Here is a 22,350-nt window from a genome sequence, read left to right as displayed (position 1 = left end):
CTCCCACTGCTCCGCTCGCTGCTGCTCCCCATGCCAAAGCCGCTCTTGTCGTCTTTACTTCCTGGTGCTCCAGAGTTGTCTTCAGGATGTGTTACCTCCTGGCTGCTGTCCCACCCACCTCCACTTCCTCCTCCCCCAATAAGGTGGTTGCCTCCACCATACGGTGGAGCTTTCCAATTCTTTGGTTCTGTATAAGGCCAATTAAAGGGGCAGACAGAGACACGGGAGAAGAATTACCGAATGTCAGAGCTCAGTGGCTGTCAGTGATTCTCAAGTCTAGCCACCCCTCCGAAGCCTCAGCATTCCTGTCTGGTGATTGTACAGCTCCCGCGTGCAATTCAGCTCTGGAAAACAGTATGAGGAAGTTTTTCACCTGGGGGAAAAAATTGGTTCAAATATTTGTAGGCAGTAGTTGATTCCCTTGTTTGACTCAAGCCCTCTAACCCTTGGGCTTTCTATCCCTGTTTCTTTGAGCCATTCTTAAGTATATGGTGCCGTAAACGTCAGAATGCGCTTGTCTATGGGCACTCCACTCCAGTAGGCTGAATAGTGTCCCATCAAAGTTTATATCCACTTGGAATCTCAGAGTGTGACCTTATTTGGAAATAGGATCTTGACAAATTTAAGTAGTTAAGGATGGAGATAAGATCACAGTAGCTTAGGGTGGGCCCTAAATCCAATGTGGGTGTCCTTTTAAGGAAAGGAGAGGATTCAGAGAGGCACAGAGGGAAAAAGGCCACAGGAAGAGAGAGGGAAGCAGAGGTCACAGTTACTCTGCCACGGCCAGCACACGCCAAGGGTTGCTGTTGAGCCCCAGAAACTGGGAGAGAGACTTGCGACTGTTTCTCCCTTGAGCCTCCAGAAGAAGCCAACCCTGCTGACTCTTTGATTTCAACTTCTGGCCTCCAGAACTGCCACACAATCCATTTCTTATTTGAAGCCACCAGGTATGTGGACATTTGTTATGGCAGCCCCAGGGAATGAATACAGAAAAAACCCAGCTGGACATAGTCGTGCATTTGGTTTCACCAAAGCAGAAGAAAGCAGAGCTGCTTTTTCCCATCGTGCTGGACACCTGCCTAGAATCCTATAAGTTATTTTGGTAGCGTTAATCACTGACTCATACTGAGCTTACCGTTGATTAAACCTTCTAAGTCTTTGTCAGTGGCTGCCCTGAGCTATGTGATTTTATCTTCACCAGACGCAGCCTGTTCTCTCAGCCTTTCCAGATACTCTCTGAGTCTTGAATTGTCACCCACGGTCTTTCCTCTTCCCAGTGGCCTTGTGTCTGTAGTGAATGTGATGAGCCTACTTTCAGGATCTAAGTCAGGTCTTAACCTTCTGGGCTTATGGAGCCCCTATAAGACTGTAATGAAAGCCATGGAGCTTTTGGCCAAAAAATTTTGTATTGATGTAGATAATACAGAAAATTTTCAGTAAGGTTTAGAAGGTTCAGATACCTCTTGAAGCCCAAAGGGGTCCAGGAACCCGAAGTTAAGGGTCCCTGCTCTACATAATACGGTATTGAAACATGGGAATGACCAGACCCTCTTAGTGTGTTGGTCAAAACCTTCCAAGGTGGTTGACCTTGTTCCATTTATCAGCACTTCTGGGGCACGGGCACGTCACAGAGTTTTCATTGACTTTGTAGTGGGTGCCTGTTTCTCAGTCTTAGGATATCATAAAAGACATGATCAGGTGTTTTGAGGGAAAGAACAAAGGTATTTATTTATTTATTTTAAGATTTTATTTATTTATTTGACAGACAGATCACAAGTAGGCAGAGAGGCAGGCAGAGAGAGAGGAAGGGAAGCAGGCTCCCCAGCGAGCAGACAGCCTGATGCGGGGCTCAGTCCCAGGACCCTGAGATCATGACCTGAGCTGAAGGCAGAGGCTTAACCCACTGAGCCACCCAAGCGCCCCAAGGTATTTATTGACTCTGTTCTGGATTTGCTAGGTCAGGAGCTGGGGCAAGGAAGGAGAGGAAGTGGATCTTTCATGACTCAGCCACAGTAGCTTAGTTTCCTGTTGCCACTGCAAACCAGCTGGCTTAAAATAATATAGATTTATTGTTGCAGTTCAGGAAGTAAGAAGCCCAGAATCAGGTCTCACTAGGCTGAAATCAAGGCACTGGCAATCCTGCACTCTTCCCAGAGGCTCTGAGGGAGAATCCGTTCTTTTCCCTTTTCTAGCTTCTAGAGGCTGCCTGTATTCCTTGGCTTGTGGCCCCTCCTCTGTCTTCAGAAGCTGTAGGGAGGCATCTGCAGGCTCTCTCCTCCATCTGACCTCCTGCCTCTCTCCTGCACATTTCAGAGACCCTGGGATTACCTTATGCCCACCCACGCAGTCCAGGGTAATCTATTTATTTATTTATTTTAAAAGATTTTATTTACTTATTTGATGGGGGGTTGGAGGGCGGACACAGCAGGGGGAGTGGGAGAGGGAGAAGCAGGCTTCCCACCTAGGATGGAGCCCAATACGGGGCTTGATCCCAAAACCCTGGGATCATGACCTGAACTGACGGCAGACGCTTAACGTATGAGCCACCCAGGTGCCCCTAATCTCTTTATTTTAAAGTCTCCTGAAGAGCAACTTTTAATTTCCTCGTGCAGCATAACCTAACATATTTACAGGTCCCAGGGATTAGGGTGGGGACATGTAGGGGAGGGGGACAGCATGGACTTGTGCTAGCACCCTGTGATGACAGCCTTCTCTTCTCAGGGTCTGCAGTTACTCTTTCAATTATACCTTTTAAAATTTTGCCAAGGAGCCGCAATTCCTGAGCACATCCGCAATTTGCACCATCCACCTTCATCACTTGTAAACACTGGAGTGCTGTTTACACAGGCTACTTTTGTAATGTCGCTCTTCTGGGGTTCACCAGACGGTGACTCATCTGGATCAATAATCCTGAACTCATGGGGCAGTCGCTTCCAACGCTCTTTCAGCAGAGGCTCATTCAGTGCCTACTGTGTGGCAGGCAGGACAAGACGGTCCGGCACGCTTCCGGGCGGAGAGGCAAAGTGAGTCAGCGCCCGGGGATGGTCTGGTGGTGAAAACAGACATTGAACAGATGATAACACAGGTAACTTTATCACTGATGCCTGGCGGGAGGACCAGGATGCCGAGAGGGCGTAGATGAGAGCGGCAACGCAGTCCAGGGTGGTCAGGGAAAGTTCCTCTGAAGAAGCGTTAATGCTGAGACTAACGCATGAGTAGATACTAAACTAGGAGGGGCGCGAAGAGGAAAACGGTTCCGGGGCCGGGGATCCTCCATGAAGACCAGAAGGTGCAAAACACCTTTGGTGTGTGGGAGGAAAGGAAAGGAGTAATGGAGAGACTAAGCGAAAGTGGTATACAGCAGAGGCGAAAGGGTGGGTCAGTATTTTCTAGGCTGTGTCAGGAATTTGTCCTTGTCTCAAGAAGAATAGAAAATTTCTGAAGGGTTCACTGGTTTGTTTGTTAAATGTTTAGTTATGGTAAAATACAGAGAATATGAAACTTACCGTCTTAACCCTTCTTTAAATGCACCGTTCGGTAGTATTACGTGTACCTACATTGTTGTGCAGGCGATCTCTAGAACTCTTCATCTTGCCAAACAGAAATTCCCCATTTCCCCCTCCACCAGCCCCCGGCAAGTGCCCTTCTACTTTCTGTCTCAAAATCTGGCTGCTCTAGAACGTCGTCCTGTTGGTAAATCCCACAGAATACCGTGTCATTTTGCAACTGACTTCTTTTCTTTTTTTTTTTTTAAAGATTTTATTTTTGTTTATTTGACAGAGATCACAAGTAGGCAGAGAGGCAGGCATAGAGAGAGGGAGGGAAGCAGGCTCCCCGCTGAGCAGAGAGCCCGACACGGAACTCGATCCCAGGACCCTGAGATCATGACCTGAGCCAAAGGCAGAGGCTTTAACCCACTGAAGCTACCCAGATGCCCAGCGACTGACTTATTTTCACTTAGCCTGATGTCCTCCGCGTCTGTCCATGTCGTGGCGTTCGTCAGTGCCGTAGAAGGGCTTTAACCTGAGGGCTGAGCTGGCTGTAACCCACACAGAAAAACACGCAGCCCTAAGTGCAGCTTGGGGAATTATCGTAGCCCGCACGCTGATATAACCCCAAGCCTGGTCAGGAACGTGAGCATCCCCAGAAGCCCCCTTTCCATCACAACACCCCCCAGCCCCCCCAGACTGAAGACCGCAGATTGTGCCTGTTTTCACCTGATACACGTAGGCCTTGGTATGTGTGCCTTTGTGTTCTTGGGCCAAGTCTCTTCTGCTCCCATCGCTAGTGTGTGAGGTCAGCTCCTGTTACCGTCTGTGGTTTTGTCGGTGAGTCCGAGCGTGAGCAGGTCACAGCTTAGCCGTGCCTCTGTGGACGGGCACATGGGCTGCCTGTTACGTGGCTTTCATGGCTTCGCATGCCGTCATGCACACTGTGTATGCACACGGAGCGTTTTCTGGGCTGTGTGCTCAGGAGGGGACTGTTGTCTCCCTCCGTTTTCTTTCAGGCCCGCTATGCCCGAGACAGCTCGTTGTCGTTCCTCCGGAGCTCTGTTCCTCCTCTGAAGGTGCTGTTTCAGTCAGCAGTACCACCTTCTACCCAGGCTGTAGGCCAGAAACTGAGACACTTTCTGCAGGCCTCCAGCCCCTGTATCTAGTTACTCACGCAGCCTTGTTGGCCCAGATTCCTAAGTGTCTCTACAGTGTGTCCACTTCTCCCCACATCCACTGCAGACTACTCTGATCTCCTCTCTCGGCTCTGTGGCCTCCTGATAGGCTTCCTTGTGTCCACTGTTACCCACTCTGACGTGTCCCTGCGGTGCGGGGACACAGACACTCCTGGTTGTGCACACACACGTGTTCCCAGTAATGTACTTAGGAATGGTACGCCATCCTCTCGGTGTTCTCTGATACAGCATCTAATAAGTTTGTATTTCTAATAGTCTTTATGTTAATTTCTAACTGTTTTGCTTTATTTTCCCAATCCAATTAGTTAGCTTTTGTGTTTTGGGGGGGCTTTTTGTTCAGGGTTTTTTTGTTTGTTTGTTTCCCTTTCATGGTGACTAAAAAGAGCTTGTACAGCAGTAGAAATGTGAGTTCTGCCAATTTTTTTAAACTTTATTTTGCAGGCCTTTTTTTTTTTTTTTAAGACGTTTGTCTCATAAATATGGGACAGTTTAATTAAAAGTAGATGGTCTCGTCTGTAAATCCAGGTAACTCGGCTATTTTACAATAAGGGGAAAACACATACATGTGTGAGGGAGTCACTGCTGTTCCCTTTACATTTGTGGGATCCCACTCAGGACGCCTCAGATACCATAGGAGACACACAATAGGCGGGTCACGGATTGAGAAAAACAGCCAGTGTTAATCCATAATGAAACATCAGTAAAGCTTCATTTCTTACTACCTATAACAGAATGATTTTCCTTTTATAACTCAAGTTAACTTAGAAAAGTCAGTGGATATAAGAGCAATACAAATACAAAAAAGAAGCTAATTGTACTTCTATATGCCAGGAACAAGCAATTAGACAATAAATTTTTAAAAATACCATTTAAAATGGCATTGGCATCAAAAACTACAGAACACTGTCATAAGAAATGAAAGATCTGAAGAAGCGGAAAGACATCCCATATTCAAAGATCCAGAGACTTACCATATTGTTAATATGGCCGGTTGACCTACAGGTTCAAAATGATCCTAGGAAAATACCAGCTGGATTTTTGGAGAGATTGGCAGGCTGATTTTAATTCACGTGGACCCTGAATAGTCAAAACAGTCTTGAACAAGAACAGCACAATCAAAGGGCTCACATTTCCCGATTTCAGAACTTACTACAAGACAGTGTGGTACTGGCACAGACCTACAGATCAATGAAATAGAAGTGGGATCCAAAAAAGCTTACATTTATGATCAATTGATTGTTGACCAAGATGCCAAGACAACTCAGTGGGGAAAACAACAGTCTTTTCAACAGAGCGTGCTGGGAAGACTGGAGAGCCAGGAGGACTGAGTGAGAGGGAGGAGGCCAGAGAAATGTGCACTGTCTCAAAGTGGTTCTCCCCCCATGGACATGCTGAGGAGGGTGTCTGCCAAGGGCTAGAAGATTTCCTCTACACTTGGTGAGGTAGAAGCACGGTGACTGGAAATTTAGAAGGAAGCAACTATATTGTTTTCTAAGTTGGCCAACCCCAGGGCAAAGAAAGCTATGGATTATTCCAGATCATCTTAAGGGAATGAGAGATTTCTTGAAGAAACCAGCATGAGTGCACCAGATGCAAACAGCACTTTTACTGAGATGAGAGTGTGTCACAGAGAAACGTACCCCAAGGATCTGTGGATTGGCTTTCTAACGATCTCTGCCATCAGTTGCAGTGTCCCTTAGTCTCCCTCTGACGGTCACCCTTCTCAGGTTCTTCTCCTTGATAGAGGAAAAAAAAGCGAAAAATGGTTTTGGGAAATGTTGTCACCCACTGTTTTTGTTGACCCCACAGTAGACCTATTACTTTCCTACTTGTCTTGCTCTGAAAAAAAACTTTTGAAGAAATCTTTTGGGAACGGGGTGAGAAAAGCCACTTTGCTTGCTCCTGTCATTATTTGCAATATTTAACTCTTCCTGGGCTTTTTAATTTTTGAAAAAAAAAAAAAAATTCTAAGTCTGCACTGTCATCCTGCATTTGCCTTTATGGCTTTCTTGCTGTTCTGTTCATTATCTTTCTCATCAGGATGATTTGTAATTACCAGCTATCGTTGCCCTGGGTTTTGCAAACTCTGTAATGATGGGTTGCTTTCTTGCAAGTTACTAGTCATTCTGCATTCTGGGTGTGTGTTGGGTTCTGGGTTCCAGTTTCCCCTGGTTATGCTTAGGCATTAGCTTGTTGGAGAGAAAGCGAATGGTAGAGCAGATCACGAACTTGTTAGATGCCCTGCTTTTAGCTGAACAACATCTCCCCAGTTCTGTAGATCCTACCTCAGTGACCTGTTAAGAACTTTCATATTTACTCTGTTTGGCTGGTTGGCATAGGTATATTGCCCCATCACAGTTTCATTTCTGTGTCTTAGGTTCTTGAGGTCTGTTCTCTTGGATTTCCCTAAAAGAGGTCTGTTATCTTGATACAAAATATCTGCTTCTTTTTTCCCTCTAGTTCCTTAGGTACACTTTTCCCATCATCTCGAGACCCACTTCAATAAGTTCCGTTGATTAATTGTTATTTAAAATAAACTAAAGGGTTTTCTTATTACTTATATTTGTTTAGAGATATCTCGGATTATGAAAACTTTAAATCTCCTGTTCTCAAAAAAAAAAAAATTTCCTTTTCTCAGTGTTCATTTGAGTAGTCCCTCAAGTGGTTTTTTTTTTTTTCCCTCTAACTGTCCTCCACAGGGACTGACTTCATGATTTTTTTTTTCATGTTCTCCTACCTCCTTCCTCAGCAGTTAGCTATTCCTAGCCCATCATTTTTCCTTTTTTTTTTTCTGTAAGGATGAGTCATTTCTTTTAACTCCCATATTATTTATTCGAAGGTTAACAACAGCATCACACACTGAGCTAGCACCTGTCAAATGTAAGGAATGGTGGAGAACTGTGTGATAGAGATTTGCATAAAGCAAGGACCCTAAGATGAAGAAATTTCTTGCTATATGAATTCTCTATATATTTTGCATATTAGCTCCTTATCAGATACATGAATTACAGATATTTTCTCCCATTTGATAGGTTTCCTCTTCACTTTGTTGATGGGTTTCCTTAGCTGTGCAGCAGCTTCTTAGTTTGGTGAAGTCCCACTTGTGCATTTTTGCTTTTGGTGCCTTTACTTTTTACTCGAATCCAAAAAATCACCACCAAATCGAGGAAATTACTGCCCCTGTTTTGTTTTAGGAGTTTTGTGGTCCCGGGTCTTATGTTCAAGTCTTTGATCCATTTTGAGTTGATTTTTGTGTACAGTATAAGATAGTGGTCCTGTTTCATTCTTTTGAATGTTGCTGTCTTTCCCAGAACACCATTTATTGAAGAGAACATCCCTTCCCTGTTGTATATTATTGACTCCTTTGTTGTAAATTAATTGGACATACATGTGTGGATTTCTGGGCTCTCTATTCTGTTCCATTAATCTGTGTCTTTTTTTTTTTTTTTAAAGGGGATGCAGTGGGGGGGCAGAGTGAGAGAGAGAATCTTAGCAAACTCCACATTCAGCGCAGAACCTGACACAGGGTTCAGTCCCACAACCCTGAGATCATGACCTAAGCTGAAATCAAGAGTCGGGTGCTTAACCAGCTGAGCCTCTCAGGCACCCCTGGGTGTCTTGTTTTATGCCAGTACTATACACTTGATTAGTACAGTTTCATAATATAGTTCAAAATAAGGAAGCATGATATCTCTAGCTTTATTTGTCTTTCTCAGAATTGCTTTGGCTATTCAGGCCCTTTTGTGGTTCCATGCAAATTTTAGGATTATTTGTCCTATTTCTGTGAAAAATACCATTGGAATTTTGATAGGGATTGCATTGAATCCCTATTCAATAGAGTAGATTGCTCTGGTAATATGGGCATTTTAACAGTATTGATTCTTCCAATCAAAATATCTTTCTATTTGTTTCCCCCTTAGTTTCTTACATCGATGTCTCATAATTTTCAGTATACAGCTCTTTTTACCTCCTTGGTTGAATTTGTTCCTAGGTATTTCATTCTTTTTGATGCAGTTGTGAATGGGATTGTTTTCTTTTCTTTCTAGTAATTCATGAGTAGTGTCTAGATAGGCAACAGATTTATGTGCGTTTTTTTGTATACTGTAGCTTTACTGAATTTATTAGCTGTAACAGCTTTTTGGTGGAATTTTTAGGGTTTTCTATATGTAATGTCATGTCATTTACAAATAGAGACAGTTTTACTTCTTCCTTTCAGATATGGATGCCTCTTATATTTTTTCTTGCCTAATTGCTCTGGCTAGGACTTCCAGTGCTATATGTTAAATAAAGGTAATGAGAGTGGACATCCTTGTCTTGTTCCTGATCTTAGAGGAAAAGGTTTTAGTTTCTCACCGTGGAGTATGATGTTAGTTGTAGGCTTGTCTTATAGGACCTTCATTATGTTGAAGTACATTCCCTTTATACCCATTTAGTTGAGAATTTTTATCATAAATAGAGTTGAATTTTGTCAGATGCTTTCCCTGCATCTTTTGAAATGATAGTGTGGTCCAAAATGGAGGCATTTGTTAATGTAGGGTACCGCATTGTTGTGGAGGTTGAACCATCATTGCATCCCTGGAACAAATCCTATTTGATACGGTGTGTGATCCTTTAAATGTACAATTGAATCCATCATTCTTGTGTTTGAAGTTATGTTCCAGATGGCCCAGTCTTTGTTAATATTGTCTCTGTGTCCGACTCATTTGTACTAGAAGTACTAGAAGAGGTGATAGATAAAACAGGAATGCTTCCATATTCTTTCCTCTTCTGCCCAAGAGTTAATAATGCCTTCCCATGTTGCCAGCTTTCAGTTATAAGTTCTGGTGATACACATACAGTGGGTGACTATACCGTAGTGTGTACTTGATATTTGCTGAGAGACTAGATCTCAGGTGTTTTCACCAAATAAAAAAAAATAATAAAAGTAACTAAATGAGGCGATGGATATATGAATTCACTTGACTGTGGTGATCATTTCACAGTACGTATCAAATCACATTGTGCACTTTAAATATATGTAGTATTTGTTTATTAATTATACCTCAGTAAAGCTGGGGGAGGGGAGGGGAATAATGCCTTCCAAGACTCTCCTGCCCAGTGGTATCCTTATACCCTTCTGTGCATCAGCAGTGTTGAGGTGTAGAGTGGCTTTGCTTGGCCATTGTGGGTTTTTGGTGGTAGCCAAGAAAATGGAACACTCTATTTAGTCCTCTCTCTTAATCGTCACTTCCTTGTTTCTCAACAGGGATTTCAGTCTTGTGTGTTTAGGTGAGTGATGATGCTCTCAGTCAGAAATTCCGTAGTGGGAACATCACATTTGATGGGGGAAAATAATGAGTTGGAGATACTCAGTATTCGTGGAGAAATATATAGCAGACAGTTGAAAATTGCAGAATAAAACACAAGAGAGAGATTTAGACATTACATACATACAGGTGATGGTTGAAGCCGTGGGAGTGGGTAAGATTGCCCACTGAGGAGAGAGGGCCCAGGGCAGATGCTTGGTGAAAGCCCTCCAGCTAAGAGGCTAGCAACGGGAAAATGAGAAAGAGTAGGCAGAGAGGCGAGAGGAAAGTGTGGTGAACAGAAGTCAACAGAAAAGAGAGCTCCAGAAAAACTTGTACTCAATGTGTAATGCTTTTGTGGAATGGGGAGTGATGTGGATTAGGTAATTAACACACACTTCCATTGCACTGTGGTACACTTGTCCAAGGACTGAGCATGATTTTTAGTTATTTTTATTTGCTTCATCTCTCTTGCATGAAGTATTTGTTGTATCAGTTGTAATAGAAATTATTTCTGAACATAACTTTTCAGGTGAAGTGATTTGTATTAGTCATCATTTAAAATTGTCTTAAGATGCTTTTTATTATGTCATGGAGAACAGCCAGCAGATATATTTAAGTTGTAAGGATGTGAAAAATAATCAAAATCCATTTGAGATATGCAGTAACTAAGTATAGAAGACAAATGATAATGGATAGCTATTGACAATTAAACTTGCTGACAGATCAGCTCTGTAGGACCCTTCTTGCAATGTTGACTGATATATCCAGCACTCTAGGTGTACAGAAGATACTCTATTGTTGCCTTCTTGTTAAAAATTCCATACAAAAAGGCAATGACTTGTAAAAATTTGTTTCTTTACAATAAGTATAAGCAAAGAAGCAAAACTTGCCAACTCGGAGAAGAATAAGGGACACATTTATTTTACTTTTTAAATATACTAGACTCAAAGCTGCAAAGTAGATAAAATAACATTTGAGAACCTTTACAATTAAAAGGTTTTCTTCAGCTTCTTCTCATCATAAGAAGCAGAAGACAATGGAATAATATCTTCAGAGTGCTGAGAAAAGTATCCAGAATTTTTACCTAATTAAGCTGTCATTCAAGAATGGGATCATATGAAAGATGTTTTCAGATATAAAAAGACAAGTTTACTCGAAACCTGACTTTATCCTGAACAGATCCTTATTTGAAGGGAACATCAAAGGGATGTTCTTACTATTCTTATACGGAAGGAGGAAATGAAAGACAGAAGGAAAAAGTGAGATATGAAGAGGATAGCGATGATTAATTTTTTTAAAGATTTATTTATTAGAGGGGCACCTGAGTGGCTCAGTTGTTTAGGCATCTGCCTTGGGCTCAGGTCGTGATCCTGGAGTTCTGGGATTGACCCCTGGGTCAGGCTACCTGCTCAGCAAGGGAGCCTACTTCTCCCTCTCCCTTTGCCTACTGCTTCCCCTGCTTGTGTGGTTGCCCTCCCTTTCTCTCTCTCTCTGTTAAACGAATACATAAAATCTTTAAAAAAAAAGATTTTTTTTTTTTTTTTTTAATTCCACTCCCCACGTGAGTTGTGGGGAGGGGCGGAGGGAGAGAATCTTTACACAGACTCCCTGCTGAGCACAGAGCCTGATGGGGGCTTGATCTCACAACCCTGAGATCGTGACCTGAGCTGAAACCAAGAGTCAGAGGCTTCACCTACTATGCCACTCAGGAGCCCCTGTCGTGGTTAAATTTAAGTATCACTTTTACTGGGCCAGAGGATATCTAGGTGATTTGGTCAGATATTCTGGGTGTCTCTCTGAGGGTATTTTTAGATGAGATTAACATTTAAGTTGGTAGACTGAATAAAGTGGGTCAAAGGAGATTGCTATCCCTGATGTGCGTGGGCCTCATCTAATCAGTTGAAGGCCTGCATAAAACAAAAGAGCTGATTTTCCTTCTAGTAAGAGAGAATTCCTCTTGCCTGACTGGTTTTGCATTGGGAGATTGGCCTTTCCCTGCCTGCAGACTCAGACTGAAACATTAGCTCTTCCTGGGTCTCAAGCTGCTAGGCTTCCGACTAGAGACATACCATTATCTCTCCAGTTTGCTGACTTAGCCTGCAGATCTTGGGGCTCGTCAGCCTCCACAGCCCCATGAGCTAATTCCTTACACACCATCTCTTTATACACACATGTATCTTACTGGTCTGTTTCTCTGGAGATCCTAGACTAACGTAAGGACTGACCAGTATCTGTAGGTAACATTGAACAGGCATTGACCATATGAAACTATAAATATTAGGGATGGGATAATTAGAGCAAGGTAGATCTGAGTAAGGGAAAGTGTAGGTAAGATAAAAGGGGGTGGTTGGAACTGCATCTGGCAATAGGTTGAATGGTGGCCTCCCCGAAGATGTGTCTGTGACCTAATCCCCAGAACCTAGGAATGTGGAAACCTTATTTGGAAAAAATTACACTGAAGAAGTAATTAGATGAAGATCTTGAAATGAGAGCACCTTGCATTTACCAAATGGGCCTTAAATCCAACAGTAAGTGTTCTTAGAGACAGAAGTGAAGGCATGGGCACAGTGGAGAAGGCCACATGCAGACAGAGGCAGAGGATGGAACAATGCAGCCAGAAGCCAAAGGTCGCAGGGGGCCAGCAGAAGCTGGGAGAGTCAAGCAAGGGTCTCTCCCCTGAAGCCTTCGGAGGGCACGTGAGCCTGCCAGCACCCCACTGCAGACATCTGTCCCTCACAACTGAGAGAGAATACATTTCTGTTGTTTAAGCCACCAGATGTGTAGTGGTTTTTTGGGGGGTAGCCCTGTGAAACCAATACATATTTTAAGAGCCTGTATTCTTCAGGAAGGAACTAGAGACATTGATGAAATGTAAACTCTTTATCAGGTATGCATGTTAACATTTTAAGAGTAACCTCTAAAAAATAGGGCTTGAATATATAAATGGAGGAAAAGAGGGGAATAGAGAAAATGTGATCAGTGCTTTCAGAAGTAGGGACAGATGGAGGAAAGTATAAAGAACTTAGGAATCACAGGATACAGGAGGACAAAGTAAAGTAACAGAAACGGATCCAAGTCTGTCTTGTAAGCAGTATGCATTCGCGAACCCTGGCGGCTGAGGCTCCGTTTGCAGTCTAATGAAAGAGAGACCCCCAGGCTGCTTCTCAGAGTAGTGATCTGTGCAAAAGTAAATAGGATTAAAGGGAGCCGAGTCTCCTGAAACGGCAGCATCAGTATTTAAAATAACTGTGCTTCCTTCTGATCACATTAAGTAACAAGATCTAGCAGTGGGTCTGATCATCTTGATTACCGGTGTTGGGTCTGCGAAGCTTAATCGCTGGGATGTTTTCATGTTTTTGCAGAATCTGCAGTGGCTAATGTAATTGCTCTTAGTTACAGAGTTACAGATGTTTTGTTGTCTACCTTCAGATGTGAAGAAAGCATGAGATTTCATTTATGTGATGAAAATGAAGATGGTTTTCCCTCATTCAGATTCCACCAGCCTTTTGAGTTCTGCCTACGCAGATCCTTCTCCAGAGTCCTTGCTAAAGATGTTAGTCTTCCAACAGCTTGCTCCTCTCCCAGAGAGCTGCCACGTCCCTTGAGTGAGGGAAGGAGCTAGAGGATGGGTGTCCTGGCTACCGCCCTGTGTCAAAGAACTTTCCCAAGGATGCTTTCTCCTCAGGTTTTGTCATCTTCTTGGTGGGCTTTCATAGCCAAGCATGGATCCTGGAGGGCTAAGAAAGCCCCTCAGCAGGCATAAAGCCCCCATCTCAACCATTGCTGCTTGACTCATACAAGAAGCCAGACTGCTCCAAGTGACAAATCCCTACTTAGATTGCTTGCAGTGGTCTGTGTCAGAACTGGAAGCTCAAAGCTAGGGCCACTTTTAGGGTTCAGGGATTCAACCCTTAGCAGGGTTACTAGGGATCTTGTTCCTTTTGCTCTCTCCCCTTTGCCATCCTAGCTTTAACTTAATCCCAGGATGGTTCACTCTTTATCGCACAATGGCTGCCAGCAACATCTGTAGCCACATGTTTCCTTATTCACTTCCCTGTGGCTCATCTTGGACTGTTACGTCTACTTGCCTGCCCCTGGAGCTGGAGCTCAGATAGGTGTCACTAAAAGCATATGGCAGGGTACAGGTGATCCGTAGATGCCCAAATTAAATAAGGCTTTTGTTTTTGTTTTTGTTTTTTGGGAGAACTAACAGAATCTGCTTCAGACCCTGGGGTGATCCCTTGGTCCTGCCTGGAAGTGGGGCAAAGTAACCTGGGAACAAACAAACCAGACAGAGTGACCGTGTGCCCACCTGCCTGCCTCCTTGTGAACCAGTAAAGACATTCCATTACACCTCTTAGCTCATCAGGGTCAAGTGCAGTTTCTGTTTGGAATGGGAGAGAATGGACCCTTTCCTGTGTATAATTTTCCATATTTCTCTCCTGCTTCTTAGCTTGCTGTTTACCTGCTTTAGTTGTATATACTGGAAACTGTGGATTTATAGAAGTAAAAAAGGAGAAGTAATTTCTCAGGAAAGGGCTGATTGGCACAAGATGTTAGTAAACCTTCTTGTTCCAGTAAGAAAAAAGTATACCATCAGTGTGGAGAAGTTCTAGCCCTGGAGAGTCCTCGACCTACATCGGGGTGGTCGCAGTCCTTAGTAACGTCAACACTGAAGGTTCAGGTGCAGGGAGAGGCGTCAGGAAAGGAGACTAGGAAGGAGGGCTGTGAAGGAGGAGGGAGGGAGGGAGGAGGAAGAGCACCAGGAGGATGAGGGTCCTGAGAGCCAAGAGGAGAGAGTGCTCAGCTAAGGTGAATCTTACTGAGAGTCCGTGAGGAGGAGGACACAGTGTCCCAGGACTTAGCAATGCTGAGGTTATTGGTGCCTGTTAGCCAGAGCACTTTGATGGAGCAGATGAGTGCAGAGATGAAAATGTGATGAGGAATGAGTGGACACTGAGGAGGTAGGAATGGGCAGCTCTTGACAACAGTGAGAAATCTGTAAAATTGGAAGCCTTTTGAGAAATCTGCTTTCTTTTCTTAAGAAGGAAGGGACCAGCAGTCTTAATTGAGAGGAAAAAGATAAAGAGGGAATGATCATTAATATAAGGTTCCCCCAAAATCAAGAAAGGGTAGCGTCTGTTAGGGTCCGTGATCAAAGGAACGAGACTGATACAAAGCGAAGGTCAAGCAAAGCTTTATTTCGCGCCAAGCATCAAGAATCAAACTGACCGGTCAGGGCTGTCTCTTACGAAAAGACGACGACGATGATCCCGACAAGGTCCCTCCCAAGAAAGCCGCTCCCGACGAGGCCGCTCCCCAGTCGGAGCCGCTCCCAAGAAGAGGCCACTCCCAAGAAGGCCGCTGCTGATGAGGTCACTCCCCAGACAGGGCCGCTCCCAAGAAGAGGCCACTCTGGAGGAAGCCGCTCCCAGGACGAGGCCGCTCCCAACAACGAAGAGGCGATGACGACAGCGACGATGACAAGGAGGACAACACCGATGACACAGACTCTGCTCCCCATGACGCCACTCTAACAAGGCTGCTCCCCAGAGGAGGCCACTGCTCCGGACGAGGCCGCTACTAATGAGGTCGCTCCCCGGACAGGGCTGCTCCCCAGACAGGGCTGCTCTGGTGAGGCCGCTCCCCGGACAAGGCTGCTCCCTGGACAGGGGCTGCTCCGGCAAAGCCGCTCCCTGGACAGGGGCTGCTCCGGCGAGGCCGCTCCCCAGACAAGGCTGCTCCGGCAAGGCTGCTCTGGAGGAAGCCTCTTCCCTGATGATGCTGCTCCCGCAGGGCCCCTCACCGAGGAGGCCTCTTCCCAGACAAAGCCGTTCCCCGGAATGACGCAGCTCTGGCGAGGCAGCGGCTCAGGGTTCGAGGCGAGGTTGCTGGCATCTAGGCCGATCCCCACGGCGCCGCTGCCAAGGGTTGCGGTGTGGGTGGGGCCGCTGGCGTTCGGGCGGCTGGTGTCTTGGTGGTGGCGAGGCTGCTGGCGGCTCGGGACCGCTGGCGGCTCTTATAGCTCTGACAAGAGCTGTTACAACTCTCACAGCTCTTACAAGAGCTGTTACAGCTCCTACAGCTTTTACAAGAGCTGTTACAGCTCCTACAGCTCTTCTTCTCTCTCCGACGACTCTCCTTCTTCTTCCTTTTTCTTCCTTTGACAGCTCTCCTCCTCCTGCTCCCGACAGCCTGGAAGACCTTTATGGGGGTGGTTGAGCCCCACCCCTACACAGGCGGCCAATTGAATCCCAATTCACCCCAGTGGATATATGTGCGCCGCACCGATTGGACGTCTCCACCCCGCCTGCCCCGCCCCTACATCCGGGGTCCACAAGCCAGTTCCTCTGGGAGGAGCAGGCCCTTACAGCGTCCAGATCATTTTTCCTGGCCATTATGATAACAACTCCTACCAGAAAAGAAAAACATGAACAGAAGTGGAAGGGGGTAGGGGGAAAGGATAAGAAAATTAGAGGAACGAAGTAGATAGGAGGTTAAGAGAAAAATGGAACTTACAAATGAGTTAATGAGAAATTAAGACAAAAGGAAAGCAGAGCATTTCAACAAGACTAAACAAACACTGAAGATAAGTAATGAAAAGATGGTAGATTAAAGTGAAAATGTAGGGGCCTTAGTGGCTCAGTTGGTTAAGCAACTGCCTTCAGCTCAGGTCATGATCCTGGAGTCCCAGGATCGAGTCCTACATTGGGCTGCCTGCTTGGGAGGGAGTCTGCTTCTCCAGCTGACCTCTCTCCTCTCATGCTCTCTCTCTCTCTCTCTCAAATAAATAAATAAATAAAATCTTTTTAAAAAAGTGAAAATGTAGAAATTGTAAGAGTAAGTTATCTGTGGATGTGGATGAAGGGATGAAAGCTAGACATTTAAATCCAATCGCTGAACATTAAAAATTAAGAAACTGGAAACGCAAATAAGGAATTCTCTTTTGTCCTTTGAATCATAAAATTAGAATTTAACAGAGGGAAAATAAGGAAATTCAGGAGAAGAAGCAGGAAACCTAAAGATGAGATTCTAATCTCATGTGGAACTAGGGAGCAAGGAGCCAGAACATACTTGACCAGGGAAACATCTAGACCCAGGGTAACTAGTTAGGCTTATCTTTATTTTTACGTCTTTCATAGGAAGCAGCTGGCAGAACATCAGGCTGGTCAGAACACTACCACAGGAAAGAGTGGTCTTTGGCACAGACTCTTTCTTTGTGTCCGTTTTTGTTCAGTCTCCGTCTGTCGTTCTCCCATTTCTCCCTTCGCCTAGAGGTCCGTTGCCTCCTCTGTGCCACACGTACTGGAGGAGATGCTGGGTCTCACGCTCGAGGAGAGACTCCGAGCAAACAGCCAGTTGCTAGGACGGTAAGATGAATGCTAAGCTGTGTGTCATCTCAGGGTGCCATGGAAACAGAGCACCCAGCTCAGGCTCAGGAGGCCAGGAGGGTGATCGGGAGGGGAGATTTTAGCAGAATCCTGAGGTTTGGGAGGACGTCAGCAAGGAAGCAGGGGGCGTGGCCTTTCAGAGGGAGGAACTAAGATGCCCAGGCTCTGAGAGTGGGAGGTGCCCCGGGGGAGCTGGCTGTGCCCCGGCCCAGCAGGACTCTTTCCTATGGCAGTGGACTGGTGGTTCTTGGGTGCGGAAGGAGACAGGACCCACACAGTAATGCCGTGGGGCGCTTGCATTTTCTCACAACGAAGTCTAAGTCAGGTGAACCAAAGTGGGAGTTTTGGGCTGCTTGGGCAAGACAGAGTTTATTTATTGACTGACATCGTCACTCACAGAACCCTTGAAATATTTACATGCTCCTTGTGCCAGGATATTCTTCCTCTGTTCCCACCGCAGATGGGGTCGTCTTTTCAGAACTTGATTCTCTTACATTGATATAGTGTTGTAATGGGGGTTATGTGTCATCTTACTTGATTGTCAGGAGAGTTCAGGAGAAGGGCTTGTCTTTGTCCTCTGTTCTGGTGCTGGTCCCTTCTGCACCCCCTGCTCAATGCCTAGCGGTTTTCCAGTGTTCCATCTGAGTTCCAGCCCCCAGGAGACCTTTACCGTTGTGTGGCTCTTTTCCTGCGTCTCTAAGCACCCTTCATGTTGTACTACTAACCAGTTTGCTGAGATTTCATTTCTGTGTCCGGCGTTGCTTTCTCAGTACACCTAGAGGTTCATTGAGACTCAAAGACCAAGGTGTTGGGTTGTTGCTAAGCATCTGTGTTTGTTGAGGTGAGGGTTCCGTAATTGTTCCTGTCAGTAGTTGTTTGATTCTTGTCAAGGAATGAGATTCTCATTACTGTTTCTGGATTCAGCAGGAAAGGCCGTACAGAAAAAAACAGAAGTTTGGTCTCTCTGCAATACAACATTTTTTCAGGTTTATCGAAGTATAATTCACAAAATTGTAAGATATTGTAATGCAGTATTTTATATCATCTGTAATTTCATGTTTTCACGATAACTTCCCCAAAGTTTTTCCTCACATGATAACTAATAAATGCAAAGAAGTCAGAGGTTAAGTCCTCCTCTAGATTTGGCAGGTTTAAAAAAAAAAAAAAAGGAAGTAAAATGATTTTGAATTTGAGCAAAATTGCTATTGATAAATTTTAATGGTTCTTAATTGCGTAGATATTTGATGCCATACTGCGTCCTCACTTAATAAATTGCTTCAAGTGTAAGCAACTGGTATTACATTGCGAAGTAGGACCACTGAACCCATTCGTCTTCGGTCCTCTTGGGAAGTTGTGTTAGAGCTGTTCACATTTTCACTGTTCAAGTTATTTTTTAATTACAGGAAGGGATGAATAGATACAATAAACACATGACAGTATTAAGTGGTTATGAAAACCTCTTACTTTCTTTTTCCGAATAATGAAAACTCCTTCCTTGAACAGGAACTTGAATATCTTATTCTCCCTTATTATTTCATATTCTTGCTGATATAAATGTTCACAAAGTCCTTTTATGGACTATGACTTGGGTGAATTTTGGGAACAAGGATATTCTTCCGCTCATATAGTCTGTCGTTGGAATTTGTTTGGGTCCTGCAGTTGTGGGTAGAATCTGTTCTTAGTGGGTGGGGATTCCTTAAGAGAATTTTCAAGTTCTCCTTCAGTATGTTTGGTAGATTTTGCTCCATGGTTGCATCCTTTCCTGTGTCTTTTCGGTCTTGGAAATTATGACTGTTATCTTCTAAGAGGACGATGACGCTGTCAGCGCCACAGGGAGAGGGACTGAGACAGGAGCAGTAGGTGTTAGGAGCCGGCGATGTGGGGCGGACATGTGCTCTGAGCTGTGGGTGGATTTCACACACATCGATGCAGAAAATCGCCACGGCACCAAACTAGAACACTAGGACCAGATAAGATGAAACCCATAAAACTAAAGGAAAGGCAGTTGATTTTTTTTTAAGATTATAAGTGTGTATGCATATATGTATGTACGTATGTATTGAATGCATGCGAGTGAGCATTCGGGGAAGGGGCAGAAGGAGAGGGAGAGAGAATCTCAAGCAGACGCCCCGCTGAGCACAGGGCTCAACACTGCAGCCCTGAAACCATGACCTGAGCCGAAATTAAGAGCCAGACGCTCCAACTGAGCCACCCAGGTGCCCCCAAGAGAGTTAATTTTTTTAAAGCACTTAAGAGTAGAGGAATTATTATAGCCTTTTTCACATATATAACTCTCATGAGCTAAGAATTTTAACTCAGTCTTTGTTAGTAAAAGTTGAAGATGAGATCATTGAGCCTAGGCGGTTATTCAGCTAGTGAATAATTGATCTAGAATGTGAGCCCCGCGTCTTGCTGATTCCGTGACCGTCTTGTTGTTTCCTCCTTACGGCCCTGGGAATATGTGTGAAATCATAGGGAGCACAGGATAAGTTATAGAAAAATGACCATTTTTCTGAAGTATATACATCCTTTTGGGTATTCTTGATTCTGAATGTTCTTCCAGGGTTTGTGCAGCAGTGTGTTATGAAAAATAACAAACAAAACACTTAAGCCAGCTCTTTGCTTGCTCTCTATGTATGGTATTGGAGGTTTTTCCAAGACAGGTTATCTAACACATAGCCTAAATGCTTCTATTCTAAAGCAGCATAATTATCTGGGAAACAGATTCCACTGCAAGTGAACAATCTGTTTCAGGATTTCAGAGTTTCACAATGCCTTCAATGTGTCTTTCAGTAAATAGTTGACTACTGGGGTGCCTGCCTTGGGCGCAGGTCATGATCCCAGGATCCTGGGATCTAGCCCTGAGAGGGGATTGGGCCTGCTTCTCCCTCTCCTTCTGCCCCTCCCACAACTTGTGTGTGCATGCACACACGTTCTCTCTCACCCTCTCAAATAAATAAAATCTTTAAAAATAAACAAAATAAGGGTGCCTGGATGGCTCAGTTGGTTAAGCGACTGCCTTCAGCTCAGGTCATGATCCTGGAGTCCTGGGATCGAGTCCCGCTTCGGGCTCCCAACTCCATGGGGAGTCTGCTTCTCCCTCTGATCTCCTCCTCGCTCATGCTCTCTCTCACTGTCTCTCTCTCAAATAAATAAAATATTTTTTTAAAATGTAAAATATGTTTAAAAAAATAAAAATAAACAAAAATAATTGCTAAAATTGTGATATAGGCTTTTTTTCCCATCCATTTACTTTGACTGAGAAAGGACTAAAGTTTCAGAGTGCAGAAATTGTTTAAGGAAAGGGGTGATATTTGTCAACAATGTAAATCATGACATTGTGAAATTATTTATGTCTCAGTTGTGTCAGGAGACCTCTGATAGCAAATACACTCTCATGATCCCTCACCACGATAATAAGAGAATTTGGGGTGAAATACAGTGTAAGTGGGAATGATAGATGTACCATTTCTCCCAAGTTAGTTGGCATCTCTACACTGTGTGGTTTAAGTGGCATGAACGTTTCATTTCTCCGGCTAAGTAGTATGCTTCCAGGACGTGGAAAGATGTATTTCCCCACTGATGTCAACTTTTCATATAGTCGATTATTAATACTGATTTCGTATTTTTATTATTTATTTGCTTTTACTGTTACTCTCTTGCCCTCCCTGCCCCCACCCACACCCCAGCCAGTGCAGAGCCTAGGGCCATCTTCTAGCATTGTGGATGGCGGTCTGCAGCCTTCTCCATTGCGATTCTTACCCCCTCACCTTCTGGACCACCCTGCCGGTTCAAGTTCACCTGTTAGAAACATGAGGAGAGGGGGAGAGGAAGGAGCAGCCAGGGCAGGGGTGGGCAGGGCTGTCGTGACCATCTGTGCTGCCTCGGAGAGAGGAGCCTGGCCTTACAAGCTGCTGTGTACTCAACCGGTGTCTGGAACAGACTCCCCCCGCCCCCCCAGATCCACAGCAATAGCCGTGCTATCAGGGTCCCCAAGGGAGTGTCCTGGGGTCTGCATGCATCTTGTTAGACAAGTGGATATAGTAAAGTTAATATATATATCTTAATGTGGAATTGTAATTTTTACCAATAAATGTAAATTACAGGAATAATCTAGTTTCTAGTTTCATGTTATTTTAACTATTTGAACTTCCAATACAAGCCAGAACTTACCTTTGTAATTTCCTTAGACACTTAGGAAGAAATTTGTTCAAACATGCTTGAATTTCAACAAGCCACTTGGTAACTGAAGCAGGGGTTAGTTTGGCTGCCTCGTTTACCTCAAGCAAAATCAGTCTCTCTCTGCAGCGTGGGGGTGGGGTGAGGCGGGGTGAGAAGAGGGTGGGGGTAGGGTAGGGGTGTGGAGAGAAGAGTAAGTGCCAACGAATGAGCAGAAGTCAGGGGTAGATCACTCAGTCACCTGGGTGTTGGGGGATGAGGGTGTCTCTTTGCCCCCCCTTTTGTCCCCCTCTCTTCACCAGCCTACACTGGGCATTGTCAGTCTGTTTTTCCTTTGTCAGCCTATGAAGTTAAACAGGATTTTTCACGGTTTTCATTTGCATCACAGGTAATATGTTAATGGAGCCTCTCTCTCCCTGTACAGATGAGGGTTCAGGTTCATGGGTATATTCATAGCTCTGCTGACAGGGAGCTGCTCAAAGTGCTTTGGATACACCCAGTATTTGGGGAACAGTTGAGCACTTTGATAAAGATTTGATTGATTTTATTTATGTTGAGAAAAATTAATGTTGTTTTTTTCTTTTCTGTTTAGTTGCTGATCATCTGGGCTGTGATCCTCAGACACGGTTCTTTGTCCCTCCTAACATCAAACAGTGGATTGCCTTGCTGCAGAGGGGAAATTGCACATTTAAAGAGAAAATATCACGGGCTGCTTTCCACAATGCAGTTGCCGTAGTCATCTACAATAATAAATCCAAAGAGGAGCCCGTCACCATGACTCATCCAGGTAAACAGAACAAGGGGG

The 22,350-nt window shown here is 44.5% G+C and overlaps 1 protein-coding gene across 1 annotated transcript in view; it reads left to right on the top strand.

The window, feature by feature from the left end:
* LOC111158869 (ring finger protein 130) overlaps positions 1-22,350 on the top strand; it is a 101,275-nt gene that overhangs the window by 12,654 nt on the left and 66,271 nt on the right. The window contains exon 2 of the mRNA XM_022521169.1: positions 22,138-22,332. Within this exon, the coding sequence (XP_022376877.1) occupies positions 22,138-22,332 (195 nt within the window). The remainder of the gene's footprint in view (positions 1-22,137; positions 22,333-22,350) is intronic.

Source organism: Enhydra lutris, unplaced genomic scaffold (assembly GCF_002288905.1).
Source record: "Enhydra lutris kenyoni isolate GAN:26980312 unplaced genomic scaffold, ASM228890v2 scaffoldscaffold64, whole genome shotgun sequence".
NCBI lineage: Eukaryota > Metazoa > Chordata > Mammalia > Carnivora > Mustelidae > Enhydra > Enhydra lutris.
This window is presented reverse-complemented; position numbering and strand designations above follow the sequence as displayed.